This window comes from Mercenaria mercenaria, chromosome 7 (genome assembly GCF_021730395.1).
Source record: "Mercenaria mercenaria strain notata chromosome 7, MADL_Memer_1, whole genome shotgun sequence".
NCBI classification, from domain to species: Eukaryota; Metazoa; Mollusca; class Bivalvia; order Venerida; family Veneridae; genus Mercenaria; species Mercenaria mercenaria.
Genome location: NC_069367.1, coordinates 76,877,620 through 76,905,208, shown reverse-complemented (window position 1 = coordinate 76,905,208; position 27,589 = coordinate 76,877,620). Strand labels below are relative to the sequence as shown.

Genomic DNA, 27,589 nt, shown 5'->3' with positions numbered 1-27,589 from the left:
AAATGATCAGATGCTAAAGTTTCGAACAAATCCGTTACATGGCCAAAATCTGATTATCCACCTTTAAAACATAATGTCAACATAGAAAATCTTGTACAGACTTCATCTCCAAAACCATCTGCAGGATTTCAGTGAAACTTAACAAGAATGATAAGAATTAAACTTAGTTATGCTTATTTTGGGGATGTCTTCAGATTTGTTTTTGTGGAATTATGTCACATTAAATGTAATTTTTAGATAAGATTTGTCTGCGGTATTAGTGGGATTTGACACTTGTCCATGCTTCTCAGTAACCACCTATCATCCTCCATCATCCATGATTATCCTACTTTAGCATTTTTTCCTTGCCATCTTTACCTGTGGAAAGTTAGATGGATCTTCTGTAGCATCCTTGTAAGGTCCTCTCTCATTTTATTTCAAATGGTTGCTTATCCCCACTTTAGGGCTGCCAGAGCTAAAAATAGAAAAAAAACCTTCAACAGCTTCTCAAGAATCAGATGATGGACCTCCACCTCATTATAGTCACCCCTTTGACCTGCATGGGTCATAGGCATTCCCTAGACACCTTCCTATTTAATGTATTTTTTTATCAAAAATCAATTTCACTCCGCTAAGATAATGTCTGTCACAAGATTTTATATATTCATTGGTGGCGACAGGACACATGAATGTTCACACTTTGAAATATATTTTGATCTTACATGGAAATTATCAGTTTTCCTCTATATTCTTGTAAGAAAGTGTTTAAATGTATAATGTTTCCCTTCATATAATCATCTCCAGAAAGTATTGTCCACTTGAGGGGTCTGTACATATTTGATGTTTTCTTGGCACAGATATTTTCAATGTTGTTTTTAATGTTTGTCTTTATCTATGGGTGCAAGCAAGTGGTCATTTATCAGATGACCTTCCTCGGCTTCTGTTTGAGATAGGAAAATCTCACCAAGCTCTTGGAGGAAATCCTCTTTTACCCTTACCCTGCTAAATTTCTATCATGAACTTGTCCATGTTTCAATTTGGACAGTACCATTAATTGTTAAAAGGGGTACTTACCAAAAATATACTGACTTAATGGCAAACAGTGCAGATCATAATCTACAGTGGTCGCAAAGGCAGAATCAATCGTGACCTGCATGATAAGGGTTAATGTCATCCTTTGAAGATGGGCTTGTTCATTATGCTTCAGACTCAGATCAGTTATATTGTCAATGGTCTGAATATTTACTTTTAAAGTATTTCAAAACAGTTATGATAAGGAGGTAGGTTACCTTCATATTTGTATGTGCGCATGTCCAACCGGAAGCTAACGTGACGATTTATGACGACGTTTACGACAAACTAAATGTGTTTGTATATTCATTCTTCTGAAAACAAATCATGAACCTGTCTTCGATCTGATGCTTTATGGTTTAATAATGCAGGAATAATGAATAAATTGCCACAGAAACGCTTCAAAACAATGTTGTCTTAAAATGACGTCATTGACGTCATGACGTTATGTGTCAGTTACCGCGCAAAATTAATAGCTTTTATCTTGAAAGTACGTAATTCTGTGCATTTTCTTTATTTTAACTATTTTCAAATAACCATTATTTGCTGAAATATTTTTTATGAGTCTTTTCCTCTGAATAATGATCAATATTTTGCTTCTTTAATTAGTTATATAGAAATGTTATGTGGAATGTAAGAAAATGAATGGTGGTAACCAATGTTATTTGGAATATAGTTGGGTGAAAGGTTACTTGTTACGGCCATTTTCAAATAAAAAAATCTAGCAGTTTGAATTGTAATACCTATTTTTCAGTTTCTGTTGATAATTATCCCCCGCCGATGAAATCGGGAGGGGGGTATTGAAATGGCGTTGTCCGTCCGTCAGTCCGTCAGTCCGTCCGTCCGTCAGCAGCCATTTCTCAGTAACTACTTGGTAGAATTTCATGAAACTTGAAATAAACATGAACCAACATACTGCGATGATGCCCGTCAAGTTTGTTCTTTGATTGGTCAATTTCCCTCAGAGTTATTGCCCTTGATTTAATAAAAAATGTCCGTCTGCAGCTATTTCTCAGTAACTAACAGGTAGAATTTCATCAAATTTGAAATAGACATGAACCAAGATACTGTGCTGATGCCCGTCAAGTTTTTTTTTTTTGATAGGCCAATTTCCGTTAGAGTTATTGCCCTTGATTTAATGAAAAATGTCTGTCTGCAGCCATTTCTCAGTAACTAGCAGGTAGAATTTCATCAAACTTGAAACAGACATGAACCAAGATACTGCGACGATGCCCTTCAAGGTTTTTTTCGATTGGTCAATTTTCCATATGTTATTGCCCTTTAATTGATTAAAAATCCACAGATCTGTACATAACAAACTAACCAATAGGAAGAATTTCATTAAACTTCTTTCATTCTTCTCCATGAACATTTATTATAAACATGTGATGTTGTGTACCTACACCTGGTCACCACCTTACCTTGGTCCCCCCCCCACCACCATTTTTTTTTTTTTTTTTTTTTTCTTCTTTCATTTTTCATTTTCTATCAATATTTATAATCAACATGTAAACTGTTGTATCCTCACCCCCCACCCCAAGCCCCACCCAAACAAACCATTCATTTTCTTTTAATTTGATTTTGACTAATGATATTATTTGCTTCTTGGTAACATTCTTAACTTTAGGCTGGATATATTTTTTTGCCGTTCCTCAACTCTGACCCTTTCGGCGGGGGATTCCAATTCATCGAATTTGCTTGTTTGTTACTCATATACTAAAACCAAGATTAAAATTGTTCAAATGTCAGCAGAAAATTGTGGTTTCTTGAATTGAATTGATGTTACCATGGAAACGAAGCCCGTGACCTATGTATCTAAATGTAAAATTCAAAAGTGTTGACACTCAGTCTGGTCTATTTAAGAAACACAGGTTCGGCTTTTTATTTTCATTTCAACAATATCCATGAGAATAACAGCAGCATGCTGAACGATTTTTCCATGAACAATGTCAGACGAGGGGTACTGCTGTAAGTATTCTAAGCTTTGAAAGTTATTTAAATCAATGCAAATAACACGAAAATATAACTTACGTTAGAAATAATATGTTTTAAAGCTACATCAACCAGAAAGATAATCTTTTTCAATATTTTCTATAAGAAATTACGACAAAAAACAAGATATAAGCTATTTTAAACATCTCCGTTGCCATGGTTACTTTAAACTTTAAGAAAAATAGGGTACCATATAAAGTGTTTGGTATTTTGCTAATAATATTACCCAAATATTCCATGTTGATCATTAATAGAATGGCACTGAAGCCTTCGAAAACCCCTATTTTTATACATGGTTGTTTAAAAATGAGAGAAAATGCGTTTCCATGGAAACACGAGCCCCGCGACATATACATTTTAAGCTTATATTAGAAAGCTAACGTGCATACTAGTAAAATTATCAATTATGCAGACTTCTACGGATATAAATGAAACTAAAATACACTGAAAAGTGTTAAAGATCCGTATTTTCCTTCTTCTTTCAATATGAAATACCTTTGGAGGGTCATGTTCTTCAAACCTGGATAGAAATTGAACTTGAAGGGACAGGAACAAACGAAATTGAGATTTAGCAGTTAAAACTTCATATTACACGAAATACAAAAATATGCTGCGGTTCAACTAATTTGAATTTACCCTTGTAACAAGGTAACCTACCTCCTTAATTTATTTAGAGAAACGTCATTTAAAGAAATTCTGCAATGTATTTGCAATGATTGGTAAATGAAGATTGGCATGCATGCCAGACTGTATCTGCAAAACTCTGCACATAGTGATTAGGCGTGATCCCTTTTGTCATCTATCCTTCTGTCTGTCTGCTGGATAGTTTCTAGAATCTTAAAAGCCTAAACCATTACATAAAATCTTTCCTGTATGTAATTTTTCACTATATTTTATCTGCAAGATACTTGAATGTTTGAACTGTTATAAAATGACTACCGGTACTTTCTCTCAACATTTTATTGGAAAGCCAAAATGATGATATATAAAAGCATTCCTCAGTGGTAACTATATTTCTTTATTTTTATGCCCCCGAGGGAGGTATATTAGTTTTCAACTGCCCGTCCGTCCGTTCGTTAGTTCGTTCGTTAGTTCGTCACAACGTTAACTTTTTGCATGAAGGCACTTTACTCGCAAACCACTGCACCCAGGGCCTTCAAACTTCACATGCTAATAGTACTTATTGAGTACACGACCCCTATTGACTTTGGGGTCACCAGGTCAAAGGTCAAGGTCTCCAGGTCAAAGGTCAAAGGTCAATGTGCTGCGGGGGCATTTGTGACCATAAGTGACAGCTCTTGTTTTTCTTAAAGGAACTTAAAAGCTGGAACTTTAAACACACATTTTTTTTAGAATTGTTCGTCTTCCAACAATGAAGATTGTAGAGATATATCCTGGCGATGGCAGTGTTCTTGTCTCTCAGGGGATGTCTGCACACTTTTTCCTTCATATCATACCACATGGAGACAAGGTACGTGTTTTTTCATTATACTAGTACTGCATGGTGAAGTTAACAGTAGAGCTAATTTTGTCACCCTTATTTCAAAAAATGGCATTTAACCCAAAACAAACAAACAAACAAACAAACAAATAATAAACCAAAAGAAAATCATAGAGTTTTTTTAACGATATACTAGGTGACACAAGAATTATTTTCGTACAAACTGCTTTTCTATAAATATTTTGGATTTTTGATACTACATTAGCAGAAATGTTGCAACAAGTTTGATAGGACCATTTCTCACTGTAAATAATATTATTATGTATTACCAGATATATTGACACAAGCATATTTATGGCCCACACTTTATTTGTTTATTTCTTAATCATCTGTAGCTAGAGGAAAGGACATATTCAATAAAGTCACCTCCGTCATCCAGCAAGGGAAGCTACTCTGTCAAGAACCTGATTAATCGTGCTCATAGATTCTTAGGATATGTTAGACAAGAAGAAAATATGCTTCCTGCATCAGCAGGACTGTGTTGTTGGAAAGTAAGTACTCAAATATTTTTTCATACATGATGTCTTTTTCAGTCTCAGGGTCAGACCTCCAGATTTATGTTAAATACATTGAAGTCCTTTTCATTGTACTGTGACTCAGTAATGCATGAAAACATTGAAAACCAAGGATGGCTTTTACAACTTTATGAAACTTTGTATTAGCTTTGAAAGTTTTATTTGGCAATTTTTATAATGTTGTATCTCTTAGTAAAAATTAAAACTAAGGAAATAGTGGTTCACTAGTCTCTTTTAACATATTTTGGCTCAGTTATAGGTAAAAAGTATCAAAATACAAAACTTGTTTATTAACAGCATGAAGAAGCTGCCATTGTAGAACCAATGTCAACATCAGTGTTGGATGAATGTGAAATCAGTGGCTATGGTAAATTTACAGCTCTATCAAATGGCCAAATACGAATTGCTTTCAAAGATCGCACATGTTTAGACATGACATGTGACTTTTCAAGAAGGATTCAAAGTTGCTTAGATCACAGTGCTGATAATGAAATACATCAGGTGAGTAAACCGAAAGAAGATATTAATTTGAAATTAACTGCACACAAGTCAAGGCACAGAGCTAAGAATTTTGGTTTGTAATATTGTGTAGGAATCCTCTACCAAGTTTATTCAAGTCATGCTCCTGGTTTCAAACTTTGCCTTGCTGTGGCAGCCCCGGATCCAGATTTATTTAATGGAAGTGGGACACAGGTTGAGGGTACAGGCCTTGTTAGTCCAACTTTTGACATGATTACCACTTTCATTTCATTTCAGTCTGATATTACGTCCAACTGAACCAAGTCTGAAAACGGGTGTAATTAAAAGTGATTCCAAGCCGAGTGTAAATTGTAAGCTCAAGAATAAAAGAAACAAGTAAAACATTTCAGTTTGATGTAGGTAATAGATATATCTTGAAAATAGATAAATGATTTTAGCTTATTCCGTATAAAACATGCAAAAAAAAGTTATTAAAGATATGCATGAACATATGGTATTTAGTACAATGCAAAGTCAGGTTTGATTTTTCCACGAGAAGTTATCCGGGGTGGTCATACAAGAGCAAGCAAATGAAAATTATAAGTCTAACTGAAATATGTCATTATCAACACGTAAATAAAATAATGTAACACTTTTGAAGATCTTCTGTGATATTTTATGTACAACAGGTAGTTCTATGAAAGTCTTATACTTCATTTTAGATAGCATTGCTCGGCATTGATTTCGGAATTGATTTATTTAAAGGTACTGTCAGTTTTACATAAAAAACCCCAAAAGAATGAATTAGGAACCAGTGAAAAACAACCTGGCACAAAAAATGTTATTTAAGATAATAAAAAATGGACAAATGAAAGATTTGAACCATCAAAAGTATGACTAACACAGAATGATCATACTGTCATCCACTCATCCCCTGTGCCAACTTGCTAATTGTTGATTTACCTTTTAAACTGACAGTTTTATTTACATGCTGCTAATATACTGCTAAAATAAAAATGCAATAATACTGTGTGGTACGTCATAAAAAAAACTAAGATCTCCTAGCTAACAAAACAAACGAGAAGTCTCCTGCTGTGAAAAGGGTTATTTGGTATGACATGGAGTAATTTATGTACTTTTACCTGAATATTATATAAATGGCAAAAATACTCTAGTTCTGGCACCAGGCATACAGGGTTCTGTTGCTACCTTCCAACCTCAGGGTCAGATATATACACCTTTTGAATAATTACATTACACCCTCATATTTGTATATATTAAGTCATTGCAACTGACTGAATATTCACTCATGATTCGCCCATAATGATATGAAGGGAAGTACATAGGGCCTGTAACTCTTGCTGTTATTTTTATAAAAATTATGTCCCTCATGTCTGACCATCTGTCTGTCTGACCATCTGTAATGTCTGTCTAATCTGTCCATCTGTCTGTCTGTCTGTCCATCTGTCTGTTTTGCATATATTAAAGAGGTTTCTTAGAAGCTACTAGACCAAAATTAATACTTTCATAATTCACACATCTGTCTTGCATCAATATTGGCTTCAAACTTGGCATGTAGGTAGGTAGTGATGAGAGGATGTGCAAAGCTCAATAACCTGGTCTGTAGGTTTAAGGTCAAGGTCACAATTTAAGTTCAAAGGTCAGATTTGTCCGTCATATTTAGTGTCCGGAGCATAACTTATTAACCATTCAAGGTATTTACTTTAAACTTTGGAAGTAGGTAAGTGGTGAAGAGATGATATGCAGAGTGCATGAACCAGGGTGATAGGTCAAAGGTTAAGGTCTGATCTGCCGGTCATACTAGCATTTTGTGTCCAGAGCATAATTTAAAAAATATTAAAGGTATTTACTTGAAACTTGGATAGGCAGGTGGTGATGAGACAATGTGCAGACTGCAACAATATACATTACCGCCCTGCCGCGCACACACACAAATTCATTTAGTTTCTTGCCCTTTAGCCTGACTGCTTTGAGCCAGGTTCTACTTATATTTTACAAAGTTGTACCCCTTTTTTATGCCCCCCTTCAAAGGAGGGTTATATTGTTTTGCAGATGTCGGTCAGTCGGTATGTAGACCAATCCGTTTCTGGATGATAACTCAAGAACGCTTGGGCCTAGGATCATGAAAGTCAATAGGGAGGTTGATCATAACCAGCAGATGACCCCTATTGATTTTGAGATCAGTAGGTCAAAAGTCAAGGTCACAGTGACCCAGAATAGATAAACGGTTTCCCGATGATAACTCAAGAACACTTTGGCCTAGGATCATGAAAGTTGATAGGGAGGTTGGTCATGACCAGCAGATGAACCCTATTGATTTTGAGATTAGTAGATCAAAGGTCAAAAGGTCACAGTGACCTGGAACAGTTAAACAGTTTCCGGATGATAACTCAAGAATGCTTGGGCCTAGGATCATGAAAGTTGATAGGGGGGTTAGTTATGAGCAGCAGATGACCCTATTGAATTTGAGGTCAGTAGGTCAAAGGTCACAGTGACCCGGAACAGTTAAATGATTTCCAGATGATAACTCAAGAACGCTTGCGCCTAGGATCACGAATGTTAATAGGGAGGTTTATCATGACCAGCAGATGACCCATATTGATTTTGAGGTCAGTAGTTCAGAGGTCAAGGTCACAGTGACCTGTAACAGTTAAACCACTTCTTGACGATAACTTGAGAATGCTTTGGCCTAGGATCGTGAAAGTTGATAAGGAAGTTGATCATGACCAGCAGATGACCCCTATTGATTTTGAGATCAGTAGGTCAAAGGTCAAGGTCACAGTGACCCAGGACAGTTAAACGGTTCCCAGACGAAAACTCAAGAATGCTTGGGCCTAGAATCATGAAAATTGATAGGGAGGTTTGTCATGACCAGCAGATGACCCATATTGATTTTGAGGCCAAAGGTCAAGGTCACAGTGACCCAGAACAGCTAAACCATTTCCGGACGATAACTTGAGAATGCATGGCCTAGGATCGTGAAAGTTAATAGAGAAGTTAATCATGACCAGCAGATGACCCCTATTGATTTTGAGGTCAATAGGTCAAAGGTCAAGGTCACCTTGACTCAGAACAATAGAACTTTTGTGTACAGTGACCAAATAATTTCTGTTCCTTGTGCAATTACTGAATGCATCAAGGGAGGCATTTCGTGTTCTACGAGCTCTTGTTAACATAGAAAATTGGAGTAAAAATGCATTAAAGTTAGAGTTACATACATTGAAACACCACTCATTCAAGTATCAATGGCTGAAACACCCGGGTTATAATAAACAAATCATGCTCATCCCCTTTTGACCTGGAACACTCAATGTTTTACTGTAGAAGGGTTTCTAGTAGTCCAGTGCATTCATAAGACGGCTCTTGTTTATAGTGTTTATTGACCTTTGATGATATTTTATGCCCCATACAAAACATGCAAGACATGAAGTATTTGAAATGTCTGATTTTCAGACTTGCAAACTCAGTCAAAGACATTTTGCATTATAATATGTTTATACAGCATAATGTGTCAAAGTACACATTGACAGAATATCAGATCATTAGGTTATGGTTCATTTGAGGTAATTAGTCACCTACTGGTAGGAGGTTCCATATTGCATGGCACTCGGTATTGCATGGCAATACTTAATTCACTTGAAATTCAGATGAAGAATTTCAAAGGTTGGATGGTGGTGGGGTTAGAGATGACTGATGACAATTTCCATTTGAAGTGTTTTTTTGCAAATTGATTGGCCTTGGAAAGATTCTTACATATCTATACCCTATGCAAGCTAATTACAGTTCATTGAGGTAAGGCAACACAAGGTAACAAGCTCTTTTACTAAAAATAGTCTTGTCATGAGACAGTACTACAGTGAATCACTGATATATATTAGATATTTTAGCATGTCTGTCAGACTGATAACATTATTATGCCCCCCTTTGAAGAAGGAGGGGTATATTGTTTTGCAGATGTCAGTTGGTCTGTCGGTCGGTTGGTATGTAGACCAATACGTTTCTGGATGATAACTCAAGAACGCTTGGGCCTAGGATCATGAAAGTTGATAGGGAGGTTGATCATAACAAGCAGATAACCTCTATTGATTTTGAGTTCAGTAGGTGAAAGGTCAAGGTCACAGTGATCCAGAACAGTTAAACTGTTTACAGATGATAACTCAAGAACGCTTGGGCCAAGGATTATGAAAGTTGATATGAAGGTTGGTCATATGAGCAGCAGATGACCTCTTTTGAATTTATGGTCAATAGGTCAAAGCTCAAGGTCACATTTATCTGGAACAGTTAAACGGTTTCTGGTTGATAACTCAAGAATGCTTTGGCCTAGGATCATGAAAGTTGATAAGAGGTTAATCATGACCAGCAGATGACCCCTATTGATTTTGAGGTCCGTAGGTCAAAGGTTAAGGTCACAGTGACCCCAGAACAGTTAAACCCTTTCCGGATGATAACTTTAGAACACTTGGGCCTAGGATCATGAAAATTAAGAGGGAGGTTCAGGTCATGAGCAGCAGATGACCCCTACTGATTTTCAGGTCAGCAGGGCAGAGGTCAAGGTCACAGTGACACGGAACAATTTAGCAGTTTCTGGATGATAACTCAAGAAGGCTTTGGCCTAGGATTATGAAAGTTGATAGGGAGGTTAATCATGACCTGCAGATGCCCCCTATTGATTTTGAGGTCAGTAAGCCAAAGGTCAAAGTCACAGTGAACTGGAACAGTGTAACCTTTTCCGGACTATAACTTGAGAACGCTTGGGCCTAGGATCATGAAACTTAATGGAGAGGTTGATCATGACCAGCAGATGTCCCCTATTGATTTTAAGGTCAGTAGGTCAAAGGTCAAGGTCATATTGACCCAGAACAGTAGAATTTTTGTATACAGTAACCAAATAATTTATGTTCCTTGTGCAATTACTGAATGCATCAAGGGAGGCATTTCATGTTCTACGAGCTCTTGTTAGCCTTAAGCCTGCTGGCAGCAGGTGATTCTGTCTTTGCAACCAGTGCAGACCAAGATCACGTCCGTGCAGGCTGATCATGGTCTGCACTGTTCTCTATTCAGTCAGTAAAGTGAACACCCTTTCAAATAATAAATTGTAATGCCCAAATTGAATGAGGGTCAGGTCCCAAATGAATGCTTGATATGTTTTTTTTTTAAACAATTTTGATCCAGGGTATTTCTAGAATGTTGGCCGATAAGAAATCAGGAACTTGTCGTCTGCTGTTACCAAATGGTCAGTATCAGATGGTAAATACAGATCATCCGGGCATCTATAAAAGGTATACTATTTGTTGTGGTGAGAGCTACTGTTTTTCCTTTGTCATCCTTACAGACTCACAAAGTTTTGTATGTAAGGAAATTTCTCTAAAATTACTTTGCCAAATGCTTTCATACTTCGCACATGTATTTGTATGTCATCATGAGATGACAGCACAGGACAAGTTATATAACTGAAACATATATTTTGTCAAAATTATACCCCTTTCTAACTAGGAAATTTTGGTTAAAGTTTTGCATATGAGCAGGTTTCTCTAAAAACTACTTGGCTAAATGCTTTCCACCTTAAGTTTACACATGTTTTCAGCACCATGAGATGATGTCGCTAGGCAAGTTACATAACTATAGCTTTTAGCTTGCTTATATTATACCTTTGTTAACATAGAAATTTTGTGACAGTTTTACATGTAAGATTATTTCTGAGGAAGTACTCCACCAGATGAGAGCTATTCTATTTTACAGTTACCCCAATGTTATCATTGCCATTTGCATCAAACCTTGGTTAGTGTTTGATGCAAAATCATGGCTCAGTAAGCTCTGCATATATTGGATTGAAACTTAATACATGTTTATACATCTTTTTCTGAACGTTTCACTTTCAGATATATTGATATAGCAACGGAATGGGCAGAGTGGGTTAACAGTTCCCCGGCTCAAAGAAAGAAGTTTTACAAAGAAAAAACAGCTAAGAATTTTGATATGTAAGTTTTTTTAATGTTTCTACTTACTGTTAAGTGAGTAAAGTAACCTTTTTGGTTAAAAGTATATATGCTCAGTGTAGTACTAGAACTCATGGCCACCTTAATGCTAGCTCAGTGCTGTAACTGTCTGAGCCAGCCACTGGGAACACTACCCTTCTTTCCTCTCTACTCATTATTTGTGGTTATAAAACCTCCCCTTATGGAGTCAGGCATTAGTTCTGAATGAAAACATTGTCCAGCAGTGGATAGTTGGTGGGAGAGGGGAACTCATTAGTTCTTGATATTAGAAGTTGTATGACCTCATTTCAAGTAGACAGGGTATATTCTTTTGCTTATTGTCAGTTGGTCACTTGGTAGACCATTTTGTTTCTGATCAGTAACTGGAGAATGCATGGTCTCAGAATACTAAAACTTCATAGGTTGATTGCCTGTGGTCAGTAGATGACTGCTGTTGTTGGGGTTTAGTAGGTCAAGGTCATAGTGAGCTTGGAACTGAAAACTGTTTCAGCTAAAAAAGTAAAGGTCTTTTTGGTCTCCAATTGTCAAACTTTAAAGGATAATTGCCTGTGGTAAATGGATTATGCCTTTTGTTCTGGAGGTTAGTAGGTGGAAGATGACAGTGACTTTCAAACTTTAAGTAATGAATGCATTTGCTTACGCTTGTTAGACTTTATAGAATGATTACCCGTGGTCAGTACATGAACTATATATGATATATATTGTTTAGGGGAAAACAAAGCAAAAGCTAAAGGTCACTGTGACCTTATGACAGAAAACGGTTCCTTGTCTAAAGAACACTTAGGGCAATAGTTGTTAAACTTCATTTAATGGTTGCCTGTGGTCAGTAGATGAAGCCTGAAGTTTTGGGTATTTTACTTGATAATTCAAGTACAGTAGTGGTTGAGGATGGTTGGCTAAGTCAATAGATGACCCCTGTTGTTTTTGATGTCATTTGGACAAAGGTCAAGGTTACAGCATGCAAAATACCAACAGGCTATCATGGGGGCCTTATGTGTTTTACAAACAGCACATGTTTCACCTAACGTAGCTGACTAAGATGGCTACAAATTAAATACAGTGTAACCGCTGTTCTCTTCACCTCTGAGGAGCACATATCAGTCTGCATACTTAAAATCTATCCACTGCTTAGCTCAATAGGGATATTGCAGATCTACGGATTGCAAGGTTGTATATTTGATTCCAAGGAGAGGTGTATGTTCTCAGGGAGGTTTGGAAAAGGACATCATTGTACCTGAAATCATGCATCCTTTATCTCTGGTTCATATAGAGAAGTTGGCAGTTATTGCAGGGAACAGGTTAGTACTGGTACAGCATATAGGAAAACAGGTTAGGATAACTGCCCACTGTTACATAACTGAAATACTGTTGAAAAACAGGACTAAACCCAAAGCAAAAAGACATTTTCTGTCCCTTTAGACAACTTCTTAGTAAAATTGACCTCTCTAGAAAAACACCTTTGTACAACAAATTTATTTTAACTTTCCAAGAAGTGTTTGCTTTAGAGAGGCCAAGATATAATTATAGGTTATAGATTTGTGTTGAGAAACATGCACAAGTTCTACAGTGGAAATACTGGGTTGGTAAAGTCAGGCAATATTATTCTGCAAAAGAATGAATATGTATAGGTATGAACACTAAATTATGCCCACTTATTTATGGGGGTGGGGAGGGGGGGGGGGGGTTGCATGCATGTAGCGTTGCTGATGTGCAGATGACCTTAAAGGAAGGAACTACTTTTGCTTTGACTATTTTTACTGTAGTTATGGTTCTTTGATAGTTTTGCTACATAGAATATAGAGAAAAATCTTATGTGTCCAACTCCTCAAACACTGTTGAAAGGATATACTTGAAAGTTTCACAGATGAAGGACATTGAGGTGAAGATGACCGGGAATAATGGACGTTTGCCTGTGGCTTTTTTTTTTTGAGAATTATAGTCCATTCTTATTTTCACAAAATAGGTCATGGTGAAGAAATCTGGTGTGTTCAATATCTCATACTTTTTGAAGGAATTGATTCGCATGCAAAACCGTATCTGAATATGACCTTAAAGGATGGGTTGTGACCATTTTGAACAGCATTATTACCCTTTGTTAATTTAACTATACAGGGTATAGTTAAGAAATGTTGTGTGTTCAACTCCTGATACTCTGTGAAGGAATGGGTTCAAAATTGCATAGCTGAGGAACCTTGATATGAAATTGCTCAGTATGTGAGGGCATCAGCGTCCTATGGACACAATTTTAGTTGTTATATAAATGGTATGAATCTATTCTTGAGCCTATTTCAGATTTCATTGTAACTTAACAGTTTTTTAAAATTTGTAGAAAATATAGATATTGTTAATTTGCCTATGATGATTTTACTTGTACTTGTAGATCAGTTGAGAGGGAGCTTCAGAAGATCCAGTGCTTTAATTGTATCCTTTCCTCACTTCTGCAACATGTTATCATCTCGTCATGTTTTCTTCATCTTTCTTTCTCAATTCATTCTTGCCTATGACAGTGAAGGTGATCTTTTAAGAGTGTACTATATCTCGCTGTCGGTAGTGAACAACTATCTGTTAGATTCAGATGACTTCTTCAAAAAATTTGCTGAACCAGTATTCTCATGCTATGAAGAATGCTAATATGTAGGATGGAAGTTGTCAATGAGTCATGCTTTGTACCTTCAAAACAATACTCATATTTTAAGCATTAAACACCTTGTTGGATAGGTACTAATTAGTGTTAGTTGATGTTGACAGAGTTCTTGATATTATCAATACCAGTTTAAAGTTTAAAAATGTTGCGGGGCCTCCGTGGCCGAGTGGTTAGAGTCGTTGACTTCAAACCATTTGCCCCTCATCGATGTGGGTTCGAAACCTCATTTGGGGCGTAGAATTCTTCACGTGAGGAAGCCATCCAGCTGGCTTACGGAAGGTCGGTGGTTCTACCCAGGTGCCCGCTCGTGATGAAATTGTGCACGGAGGGGCACCTGGGGTCTTCCTCCACCATTAAAGCTGGAAAGTCGCCATATGACCTAAAATTGTGTCGGTGCGACGTTAAACCCAACAAAATAAATAAATAAATAAAAATGTCGCACTTAATTCCATGTTAGTCATTGTTCAAATAGCATGAGTATCAGTAGTATTTTTCAGGTAAAAGTGCAAGACATAGACATAAGATACTGTACATGAAGCATCACCTAGGAGACATCTGCCGATTTTTGTTCAAACAGGCTCTTAGAGTCAGAATGATATCTGCCACAGGATTCATTTGTAATACATACAAAGTCACAGGGTTCAGTGTTTCACCTTTTGGGTGTTATCAGACATGGGGTTTTTATCAGACAAGCCAATAAACATCTCCCCTGGGGTTGTTATGATTTTGGAATTGCACAATACACGGTTGTGTGTTTTCATAAGTTTTTTTCCATCCATTTTATAAAGGAAAAAGGCAGCAACAAAATGTTATGAAAGTCACAGTAAACAAATCACATATAATTTATTACATACTTGTTCCTATTCCCGGTTATATGGCACCAGAAACTTTAATATTTTTCCATATACTGATGCCTGAATTTCATATCGGGTGCGTGATGTAATTTAATATGTGTCTTTGCATTAATTCTTTTATTTAGTTCAGTATTGTCAATCTTATTCAGGCTATTGAACAAATTCATAATATTAACATTACATTTATGCGTGTAGATACGTATGTAATAAAAAGGTTATTATCTTTGCGTCGGGAAATATGCACTCGTTCTTTAGCTGAAGAATATTGTCCTAAAGACGCGCAATATTTTCGCTGCAGAACTTGTGCCTATTTTCTGATACAAACTAATAACCTATAATAATCCATATCAAGATACTAATAATAAAGTTACAAAGAAATATTTTTATCAGTATTTAGTTTAAGTAGTATTATGATATGCTGGAGCAGTAAATTGGGTATTGTCAGAGAGAAGTGATGCTAGGTCTCACACTCGCTACCATTATTCTGTAAATCTGGTACCTGATATATCCAATGAACACTAGAGATCTATTGTTTGATGTGTTAGGTAACAGATAAAGAATAACAGGAACAAGATTTCTAGCACATTCAGTTATTTAAATTGACCTATTCTTCCAAGTTCCATAGGCTAGTAAATATAGTTGAAATAACTGTTTTACGATGATTTTTGGACAAGTCGATTGATAATTTTGTTTTAATTTTCAGTTATTTATTTTGCATAATGAAAGGTAAGAAGAACATCAGAAAATGCTTTGATGCAAGAAAAATATTACTAGTTGAGTATATATAAACTGAATTGGCGGTATTTAAGATGAAGTTATCCCCTGTCGTGATTGACAAGACTCCCTTTGAGGCTTTACATTTGGTTTGGCTTGTGACAAGTCATATGATGTAATACAGACCAATCTACTGATTGGAAATGGCAAGCAAACATGTGACTTTAAAGTGAAAGTACACTTCAAGATCTTTGTGGATTTGGTCTTCTGAATGGTTCCCTGAGCAATGTTATGTTTCAGAGGCACGAGGTTGTATGTTACACTATGTTACAAAGTCACTGGGTTCTGTGTTACATGTAGTTATCCCACATCACAGGTATCAGTGTTACACATTATGTTACAAAGTCACAGGGTTAAGTGTTATACATAATGTTACAAAGTGACATGGTTCAGTGTTACAAAGTCACAGGGTTCACTGTGTTATACTTAGTATTAAAAAGGCAAAATGTTCAGTGTTTTATTCTTAGTGTTACAAAGTCACATGGCTCAGTGTTTTACTTAGTGTTACGAAGTCACATGGTTCAGTGTTTTACTTAGTGTTACGAAGTCACACGGTTCAGTGTTATACTTAGTGTTACAAAGTCACAAGGTTCAGTGTTGTACTCAGTGTTACAAAGTCACAGGGTTCAGTGTTATACCTAATGTTACAAAGTCACATGGCTCAGTGTTATACTTAGTGTTACAAAGTCACAAGGTTCAGTGTTATACTTAGTGTTACAGAGTCACATGGTTCAGTGTTATACTTAGTGTTACAAAGTGTTCAGTGTTATACTTAGTGTTAGAAAGTCACAAGGTTCAGTGTTATACTTTGTGTTATAAAGTCACAGGGTTCAGTGTTGTACTAATTGTTACAAAGTCACATGACTCAGTGTTATACTAAGTGTTACAAAGTCACAGGGTTCAGTGTTATACTTAGGTAACAAAGTCACATGGCTCAGTGTTATACTTAGTGTTACAAAGTCACATGGTTCAGTGTTATACTTAGTGTTACAGAGTGTTCAGTGTTATACTTAGTGTTACAAAGTCACAAGGTTTAGTGTTATACTTCATGTTACAAATTCACAGGGTTCAGAGTTGTACTTAGTGTTACAAAGTCACATGGCTCAGTGTTTTGCTTAGTGTTACAAAGTCACAAGATTCAGTGTTATACTTTATGTTACAAAGTCACAGGGTTCAGTGTTATACTTACGTAACAAAGTCACATGGCTCAGTGATATACTTAGTGTTACAAAGTCACAAGGTTCGGTGTTATACTTAGTGTTACAAAGGCTTCAGTGTTATACTTAGTGTTACAAAGTCACAGGGTTCAGTGTTATACTTAGTGTTACAAAGTCTTCAGTGTTATACTTAGTGTTACAAAATCACAAGGTTCAGTGTTAAACTTTATGTTACAAAGTCACATGGTTCAGTATTATACTTAGGGTTACAAAGTGTTCACTGTTATACTTAGTGTTACAAAGTCACAAGGTTTAGTGTTATACTTCATGTTACAAAGTCACATGGCTCCGTGTTTTGCTTAGTGTCACAAAGTCACAAGGTTCAGTGTTATACTTCGTGTTACAAAGTCACAGGGTTCAGTGTTATATTTAGTGTTACAAAGTCACAAGGTACAGTGTGATACTTACTGTTACATGGACACAGGGTTCAGTGTTACATAAAGTATTACATTTAGTAGGAAATCATCATTTTTTGTGATTGTCCGGCATCTGTTGGCGTCTGTCCACAATTTCTTATGAACACCATAGAGACCACATTTTGCAATTGATTTTAATCAAACTTGCACACAACTTGTATTTGCATAATATCTCGGATCCTTTCGAAAACTGGCCAGATCCCATTACGGGTTCCAGAGTTATGCCCCCTTAAATGGCCAAATATTGCTAGTTTGGTTTACGCAGCCATATAGAGACTTCATTAATGGTTTGATTTGATACAAACTTGCAAGATATCTTAAAAGCAATAGATCTTGGATTCCATGATGAATCCATCAGATCCAATCATAGGTTCCGGAGTTATTGACCCCTAAAAGAGACAAAATTTGTTAATTTTTACCTTGTAAACACGATAGAAGTGACATTTTACATTTGATTTTAACCACACTTACACACAACTTAAGTCACAATAAGATCTCGTCCTTTTCGAAAACCGGCTAGTTTCCATCACGGGTTCTAGAGTTACTGACCCTGAAAGGGGCAGATTTTTCTATTTTGGCCCTTTCTTCCACATAGAGGTTTCATTTATGCTTGGATTTGAAACAAACTTGCACAGAATGTTTATCATGATGATCTCTAGGCCAAGTACGAAACTGGGTCATGTGGGGTTAAAAACTAGGTCACCTGCTCAAATCGAAGGTAAAGCTTTTCACTTTAGAGACCATTTTTATTACCCTATCTTCATAAAAATTGGTAAGAATGTTTATCTTGATGATTCCTAGGCAAACTCGAAACTGGGTCATGTGGGGTCAAAATCTAGGTCACCACTCGGATCAAAGGAAGAACTTGTTAACACTCTTGAGGCCACATTTATGACCCAATCTTCATGAAACTTGGTCAGAATGTTTATCTTGATGATTCCTAGGCAAAGTTCCTGGGTCATGTGGGGTCAAAAACTAGGACACCCGCTCAAATCAAAGGAAAAGCCTGTTATCACTCTAGATGCCACATTTATGGCCCTGTCTTCATGAAACTTGGTCAAAATGTTTATCCTGATGATTCCAAGGCCAAGTTTAACAAGTGAGCGATATAGGGTCATCATGACCCTCATGTTAAAAGTCTTCTTTTCAGAATGTACAAGGTTTCTTATGAAGACATGCTATGTGTAGCATAGATAGGAGCGCAGTATTTCTTTAGGCACAAAGAGGGCATATTTCTTGACGCAAAGCTCTTAATCTTTTAATTGCTTGACTATGAATAAGTAGAGCTATCTTACTCACCAAGGCGTTGGTGACGCTGTGGGCATCACACCTTGGTTAAGTTTTTCATACCAGTCCACATTTTGACAAAACCTTTTGACCTATAGCATTGAAACTTTCATCACTTGTGTACTACCACCATGTCCACTTTTAGGCAGGAGTACATAACTCCATCTAGGATTTCGTTTGAATTCTGGCCCTTTTAAATGTACAAATCTTGGTTAAGATTTTCGTACAAGTACATTTTTTGTCTAAACTGTTTGACATATGGCTTTGAAACTTTTACCACTTGTTTGTTATAACAGTCTCATCTGTAGGCAAGAGTACATAATTCTGTCAAGTATTTTGGCTGAATTTTGTTCCTTTTTGGACCTGGAAATTGGTTCAGTTTTAGCACAAGTCCATATTTTGCCTAAACTGTTTGACATATGGCTTTGAAACTTCGACTACTTTTTTACCATCATGGTCTCCATAAGTAGGCATTATACTGCATAACTAGGACAATGATTTTGGCTCAGTTATGGCCCTTTTTTGACAGAAATTAGTTAATAATAATAATGAGTTATACATTGCCATATAGTGCAAGATTTATCCAATTCCCAAAACCTCTGGTTATATTTTGACCCCATACTTACATCAGTTCTTTGAATAGTCAAGTGTGCTGTCAAGAGACAGCTTCTGTTATATACTTATTTACGCTTACAAAAAGATATACATATGTTCTTTCTGAGTAAAACTGAAAATATCAACTTCAAAGAATGTTTTATGTAACAACATGGTATCACGAATGTCACCACACACCCAGTATGAAATTACCACTTTAATATTAAAATTTATTGATGTTTAAAGGTTACATTATTACTTAACATACATGCATTTAGAAATAAGTAAGAATGAGCTTTATTACCCCATTCCAAGAATCATACTTATATACTAAATACATATCTTTTGAGCATTCAGTAACCTCCTACAGCTTGATATACTGTTTCATACTATTTTCCTTGATGTACGTTGATCAGATATTGTGGATAATACTCTGTTTAAAACGACTGCGACTGGTTCTGTGAATCAGTCAGGAGCTTTTAGACCCTACAATGCATCGGAACAGAAGGCAAGACCAAGCATCTTACGTAACACAGATCAATCCAAAAACAAAAACTGTGGACCAGTCCATGAAAATACCCAAAGAACAGTTCAGATTCACTCACCTCCATCTGCTTGCTCTAAGTCAGCTGGAAATAGCATTCAGAATTCAGTATCAAGTGTTTCATCAAATTTGATTGGATCAAGTAGACATTTCAGTGCTGCAGCAAATGAAAGACTAAATCCTATTGGACAACCTTCAAAACCGATCTGGGACATACCATTAACTTCAAAAGAACCTAGATATTCAGCATTAGATGGCTTCAACTCAGTCAGAGAAGCTCTGCTCAGAACTTCCAGTGTCATAAAAGACATTGATCAAATTCTTGAAAAGAGATGAAATCTAATTAAATATGTACTGTCCTCACATTGTTTTGTGATATTATGACAGGTGGCAACTGGAGTCTGCTTCCATCATAACAGGTGGAAAGTCACCATATAACCTAAATTGTAGTGGTGTGACTTAAAATCTATCAGAACAAACAAACATCATGCATTCAAAAATCTTACGATGCACAATTTCAGTGTATGTAACAGCATTTGAGTCAAATACTGTGAATTAATTAATTTTCCTTGGGGACAATTTTTTTGGATTACGCAATTGAGTCAGTCCACTAAAATCAATCCCAGTTAACCAATTTTCCATTAATTTTATGTTCAACTTCTTAAATACACAAGCTTACATCTCCATGAAAATGCTCTTTGGCCAAAGCATGGAAATTTTGTGCATTAAATGATAAATTATTTATGCTCAAACATGTGACTATTCCCTTCAAATCAACTTATTATAATGCTGATTATATGTGTTTTTAGCTCACCTGTCACATAGTGACAAGGTGAGCTTTTGTGATCACCCTTCGTCTGTGGTCTGTGCGTGCATGCGTCCCTCCATCAACAATTTCTTGTCTGCACGATAGTGGTTTCATTTATGATTTTATTTTAACCAAACTTGCACACAATTTGTATCACCATAAGATCTCGATTCCTTTCTTGAACTGGCCAGCTTTCATTATGGGTTCCAGAGTGATGGCCCCTGAAAGGGCCAAAATTAGCAATTTTGACCTTGTCTGCACAATAGCAGCTTCATTTATGATTTGAATTTAATAAAACTTGCACAAAACTTGTGTCACCATAAGATCTCGGTTCCTTTCTTGAATCGGCCAGATCCCATAATGGGTTCTAAAGTTATGGCCCCTGAAAGGGCCAAAATTAGCTATTTTGACCTTGTCTGCACAATAGCAGCTTCATTTATGATTTGATTTTAACCAAACTTGCACACAACTTGTATCACCACAAAATTTTGGTTCCTTTGTTGAACTGGCCAGATTCCATCATGGGTTCCAGAGTTATGGCCCCTTAAAGGTCCAGAATTTGCTATTTTGGCTTTTGCAGCCATATAGAGACTTCATTTATGGTTTTATTTGATACAAATTTCCAAAATATCTTCAACAACAATAAATCTTGGATTCCATGACGAATCTGTCAGATGAAATTGTAGGTTCCAGAGTTATTCTATATCTGATTACCTCCCCTGATTGTAATCAAAATGGATTTATATCAGTAAGTACTTTCAGGACTTATTTGAAATTTCATTATTATACCCCCACAAAACGAAGTTTGGAGGGGGGGGGGGTATATAGGAGTGAGCTTGGCAGTCGGTCGGTTGGTTGGTCGGTCGGTCTGTTGGTTTTTGTGGTTTCCCGATGATAACTCATGAAAGCCTTGACTGATTTGAATAATTTTTGGTACACAGGTGTAACATCAGAAAATACAGGTTCGAATTTGGGGTCAATAGGTCAAAGGTCAAGGTCACAGTGACCCTGAACAGTTAAACGGTTTCCGGATGATAACTTGAGAATGCTTACAGGACTTATTTGAAATTTCATTATTATACCCCCACAAAACAAAGTTGGGGGGGGGGGTTATATAGGAGTGAGCTTGGCGGTCGGTCTGTTGGTTTTTGTGGTTTCCCGATGATAACTCATGAAAGCCTTGACTGATTCGAATAATTTTTGGTTCACAGGTGTAACATCAGAAAATACAGGTCAGGTTCGAATTTGGGGTCAATAGGTCAAAGGTAAAGGTCACAGTGACCCTGAACAGTTAAACGGTTTCCGGATGATAACTTGAGAACGCTTGGGACTATGATCATATATTTTGGTACACAGGTGTAACATCATGAAATACAGGTCAAGTTCGACTTTGGGGTCTGTAGGTCAAAGGTCAAGGTCACAGTGACTCGGAACAGTTAAACGGTTTCAAGATGATAACTTGAGAACGCTTGGGTCTAGGATCTTAGATTTTTGTACACAGGTGTAACCTGATTAAATACAGGTCATGTTCGACTTTGAGGTTACTAGGTCAAAGGTCAAGGTCACAGTAACACGAAACAGTTAAACGGTTTCCGGATGATAACTTGAGAATTTTTGGGCCTAGGATCATGAAAATTGATAGCGAGGTTGGTTATGACCAGCAGATGACCCCTAATGATTTTGAGATCAGCAGGTCACAGGTCAAGGTCACAATGACCCGGAACACTTAAACGGTTTTTGGACAACAACTTCACAACGCTTGGGACTAGGATCACGAAATTTAATAGGGAGGTTGGTCATGACCAGCAGATGACCCATAATTATTTTGGGTTCCAAAGGTCAGAGGTCATTTAAATCTTTTCCGGACAATAACTTGAGAACGCTTGGGCCGAGGATCATGAAACTTTATAGGGAGGTTGATCATGACCAGCAGATGACCTCTATTGATTTTGAGGTTAGTAGGTCAAAGGTTAAGCAAGTTCAGCTTTGACATTGGCTTAGTTCTGTGACAAGGCCATATTGTGGGGGTATAATTCGTCACTCCTGTGACAACTCTAGTTGTCATAAGCTGGACTGAGACAATCAGGGTAGATAACTATGGACTGATTTTATGTCAAATTACCTTCCTTTATTTCAAATTAAAATGGGTATATCTCCGTAACTAATGAAGATACTGATCTGAAATTTCATTTATGTCAACAGATGGACTTGGACAATCAGTGAAGATACATATTCCCTTTATTTTTTATCTAAATGAATACACCTTAGCAGCTTCTAATGATATTGGTTTGAAACTCTTGATTGAACATTTATCGATATGAATACTTTACTAATATATTGTTGTATAGGCTTGTACTCTGTATCTTCTACATGCATATACCAATGCATGATTACCTCCTCTGATTTTAATAAAATGGATTATCGCGGTAAATATTTATAGAACTCATTTGAAATTTCATTATTGTCTTTAGTGGACTGAGGCATCAGGTGAGATAGATAAATTGACTGATTTTATTCAAATTACTCCCTTTGTTTCAAATTAAAAATGGTGTATCTCAGTAACCAAGAAGATACTGATTTAATGTCTTTGTGCATCAGATGGACTCAGACAATCAGGGTAGAAAATTTGACTGAATTTGACAAATACCTCCATTTATTTTTATGTAACGATTATATCTCAGCAGCATATAATGAGATTGGTTTTAAATGTTATTAAGTCTTCCAGGTAAGGAATAGTCATGTTAGTACAAAATGCCCATTTGAGCTAGGACCCTCAAACTTTGTATGGAATTGCCCTGACTAAGGCAAAAAGGATTTACAAGAAAATGTTTATCCTGATGAATTAACATGTATGCCTAATTGCTCAATGTCAAACTGGTCATATCATTTTGAGCAATGGTACTCAGGTGAGCGATACAGGGCCATCATGGCCCTCTTGTTTATACTATGTCAGTATATTTTAAGTTTGAGTACTGTGAAATCATTTAAATTTGCTGGCATAAAATTTAGCGCAAATGGCAAAAAAGACAGTTTTGCGTGGTCTTTAATTTGTGCATTTTCAATTTAAGATCATTTTGGTAAAAACAAATAAGTTCCTATCAAGACAAGCTTTAATTAACTACTGATAAACTGCGACGTTTTGAAATACAGGGGTCTTATACCATGCATATATTTCGGACAGGAAATTCGGATAATTATATACTAAATGTTTAAATAATAGCGCAGTCTACAATTCGTACATCCTTCGTAGCATGAAATACGTGTAAAGTCGTCCTGCGCAAACAAATGATTTTACGTATTCAAGAATCAAAAGTACATTGTTACTCGACCTTGCATCAGCGTCACTCAGTGTTTCTTCTGGTAATGGCAAGCTTCAAATTAACTATACTTTTTGTACTTCCTTGTAAGGTCATGGGTCAGTATATGTAATGTTTGGTTTTATGCCAATTCTCTTTGCAGTACACATGGATCTTTGTAACTGAATGTGAACTGCTAGTCTCTCCGACAAATTTATTGATTGTTTTTTTTAAAACGTACCTTTAATATGTTGTATTCAGTTATATATATAAAAAGAATAAAAATAGAAAAAGGAGTAGCTGTGTTTAAAAGATAAAAAAAGATTTAAATGAAGATTTTTCTTTCTATACATTTACTGCCCTTTCTATCTCACCTGAGCACTAAGTGCTCAAGGTGAGGTATTGTGACCGGTCATTGTCTGGTGTCCTTCGACGTTTATCGTGCGTCGTGCGTCAACATTTGCCTTGTGAACACTCCAGAGGCCACAGTTGTAACCCAATCTTTATGAAACTTGGTCAGAATGTATGCCTTGATGATCTATAGGTCAGGTTCAAACTGGGTCATGTGGGGTCAAAAACTAGGTCAGTAGGCCAGATCAAAGGAAAATCATGTTGACACTCTAGAGGCCACAGTTTAAGTTTGAAACTCATGAAAAATGGTCAGAATGTTTGTCTTGATGAACTCTAGGTCAAGTTCGATACTGGGTCATCTGGGTTCAAAAGTTCACACGGTCAAATCAAAGGAAAAGCTTGTTAACATGTTAGAGGCCGCATTTATGGCCATATCTTCATGAAATTTGTTCAGAATGTTTATCTTGATGATCTTTAGCCCAAGTTTGAATCTGCATCATGTGGGGTCAAAAACTCGGTCAGTAAGTCAGATCAAAGGAAAATCTTGTAGACACTCTTAGAGCCCACAGTTTAAATTTGAAACTCATGAGAATTAATCAGAATAATTGTCTTGATAACTTATAGGTCAAGTTCGAATCTGGGTCATGTGGGGTCAAAAACTAGGTCACCCGGTCAAATCAAAGGCAAAGCTTGTTAACACTGTAGAGGCCACTTTATGACCCTATCTTCATGAAACTTGGTCAGAATGTTTATCTTGATGATCTTTAGGCCAAATTCGAATATGGGTCATGTGGGGTCAAAACCGTTTCAGGATGATAATTCGAGAACACTTGTACCTAAGGATTATGAAAGTTGATAGGGAGGTTGGTCATGACCAGTAGATGACCCCTATTAATTTGAGGTCAGTAGGTCAAAGGTCAAGGTCACAGTGACCGAGAACAATTAACCGTGTCTGGATGATAACTTGAGAACACTTAGGCCTAGGATCACGAAACGTTATAGGGATGTTGATCATGATCAGCAGATGACCCCTATTGATTTGAGATCAGTAGGTCAAAGGTCACAGTGACCCGAAACAGTTAAACCATTTCCGGATGATAACTTGAGAATGATTGGGCCTAAGGATTATGAAACTAAATAGGGAGGTTGATCATGACCAGCAGATGACCCGTATTGATTTGAGATCAGTAGGTCAAAGTCACATTGACCCAGAGCAGTAGAACTTTTTTTGCCAAATAACTAGAGAATTCATAACTTTATCATGACATCAGGAGTTCTAACTGATCAATCAGAGAGCTGCATTTTCAAGTACCTGCCAGTTTCCACTTGGGTAAAAAGAAGTATTTTTACAATCAACATATTATGATTTTAGAAATAAATATCACATTATTTCAGAAATCAAATTAGATTTTTGACTGCACATGCCACAGACGATGCTACAAACTACAAAACTTTGAAGTTCCATTGATATATTATATGTATTCAAAGTTTGAGATTTTACACAGAGAGTCTATGATAAAGTCTGAGTAAAGTGTAATCATTACCCAAGTGAAATTAATATTCTGCAATGTTTCGGACATGAATGCTTTGGTTTAAGATCACATTTGATACAGAGATTACTTATGACTGGTAAATGACCCATAATTATTGATTTGAGGTCAGTATGTCAAACATCCAGTGCACAGTGACCAAATAATTTCTGTTCCTTGTGCAATTATTGAATGCATCCAAGGGGACATTTCGTGTTCTACGAGCTCTTGTTGACTGGATATTCGTGAAATTTGATCGGAATGATTTTCTTGATGAAGTCTAGATCATATTTGAATCTGGGTCATCTGGGGTCAAAAACTAAGTCACCTGGTCAAATCAAAGAAAAACCGTGTGTATGCAATAGGGGCTGCTTTTTTCATTGATGTGCATGAAACCTGTTCTTAATGTTAATTTGTCTCCATGAAATCTCGGATGATTCTTTATCTGGGACACGTGGAGTCAAAAACTAGGTCAGCAGGTCAAATCAAAGAAAAAGCTTGTTTACACTCTATGGGCCACAGCTTTGATTCTATCTTCATAAAACTTGGCCAGAATGTTATCATGAAGTCTTGGAAGATTTCGAATCTGGGTCACGTGAGGTCAAAAACTAGGTCACAGTCAAATCAAAGGAAAAGCTTCTTTACACTCGAGACCACATTTTTGGTCAATCTTAATGAAAATTGGTCAGAATATTCACTAGGTCAAACATGTTTACACTGTTATGGTTTGTTACTCCGGTGAGCGACCTAGGCCATCTTGGCCCTCTCATTTCTAGTAAATCTGTGAGTTGTTTATCATTTGAAAGCAATATTGATTAAACATCTTATTTTGACTAGATTTCAGGCATATATTTTTTTCTGTTAGTAATTATGCTTTGATTTATACAATATTACTTCTGTTTTCATTAGCATTATTTTGAACAAGTTACGATGCTCCCCATGATACATCCCTTCAATACGGGGGACAGTGCGTTACTCTAAGTTACAGGTTCTATTAGGTTAAGGGACAGGTATAACTGGCAACTATGAAGCATAGCATCTATTTAGTATACATATACTATGTGTTATTTTCGACCCAGAACGGATCCCTAGGTACACTGTATTTCCTCAGCATAGGCATCGACAATGGTTGATAAGATAGATGACTAGCAGCTATACCTGCCTTGTCAGTAATTTTGATACGATTCTCAAGTCATTTTAACGGTGTTTGATGGGAAATGGTATGAAAAGCCAGATGGTTTCCATAATATGTGTATAGTATTCATCCACAGTCTGAATGATGTCATTCTGGAATTGTGTTAGGTCAATCCGGACTTTCATTAGAAATAGCTCGGTTCAGTAAAATTTTCTATTTGCAGACTGTAGTACTTTATGAAGTTTTTATTTTATTTAGATGCTTCTACTGCCATTTCCAAAACCTGTGAAATGAGTTGAGAGACGGGGCACGAACGTATTGTTTTTGCGAGAAATGGGTTCCATACCTGGTTTCTTTATGTCTTCTGTGCTTATGATGAACACCTTATGCACATAAATCCATGGAATGTATTTGTAAATTTTATGACTAACGTTTAGAATTCTCCAAGACATCTCTTTAAAAGCCATGTGAGTATAATGCTAAATATAACTCTGCCAATATGGTGGTAATTGATTTACCAAATGAACCGACTATCTGGACAATAAACATATTCTTTGTTTGCAAGGTACATGTACAAACATTGATTTTAAAGGAATCAAATATGAA

General features: G+C 36.5%; 1 protein-coding gene across 1 annotated transcript in view; it reads left to right on the top strand.

The window, feature by feature from the left end:
* The window catches only part of LOC123553864 (uncharacterized protein C5orf34 homolog), a 46,273-nt gene extending 26,050 nt beyond the window's left edge, over window positions 1-20,223 (top strand). The window contains exons 6-12 of the mRNA XM_053548697.1: window positions 4,396-4,513; window positions 4,879-5,034; window positions 5,356-5,559; window positions 10,711-10,817; window positions 11,418-11,516; window positions 13,915-13,955; window positions 19,737-20,223. Coding sequence (XP_053404672.1) covers window positions 4,396-4,513; window positions 4,879-5,034; window positions 5,356-5,559; window positions 10,711-10,817; window positions 11,418-11,516; window positions 13,915-13,955; window positions 19,737-20,200 — 1,189 coding nt within the window. The 3' untranslated portion in view covers window positions 20,201-20,223. The remainder of the gene's footprint in view (window positions 1-4,395; window positions 4,514-4,878; window positions 5,035-5,355; window positions 5,560-10,710; window positions 10,818-11,417; window positions 11,517-13,914; window positions 13,956-19,736) is intronic.
* The last annotated feature ends 7,366 nt before the right edge of the window (window positions 20,224-27,589 follow it).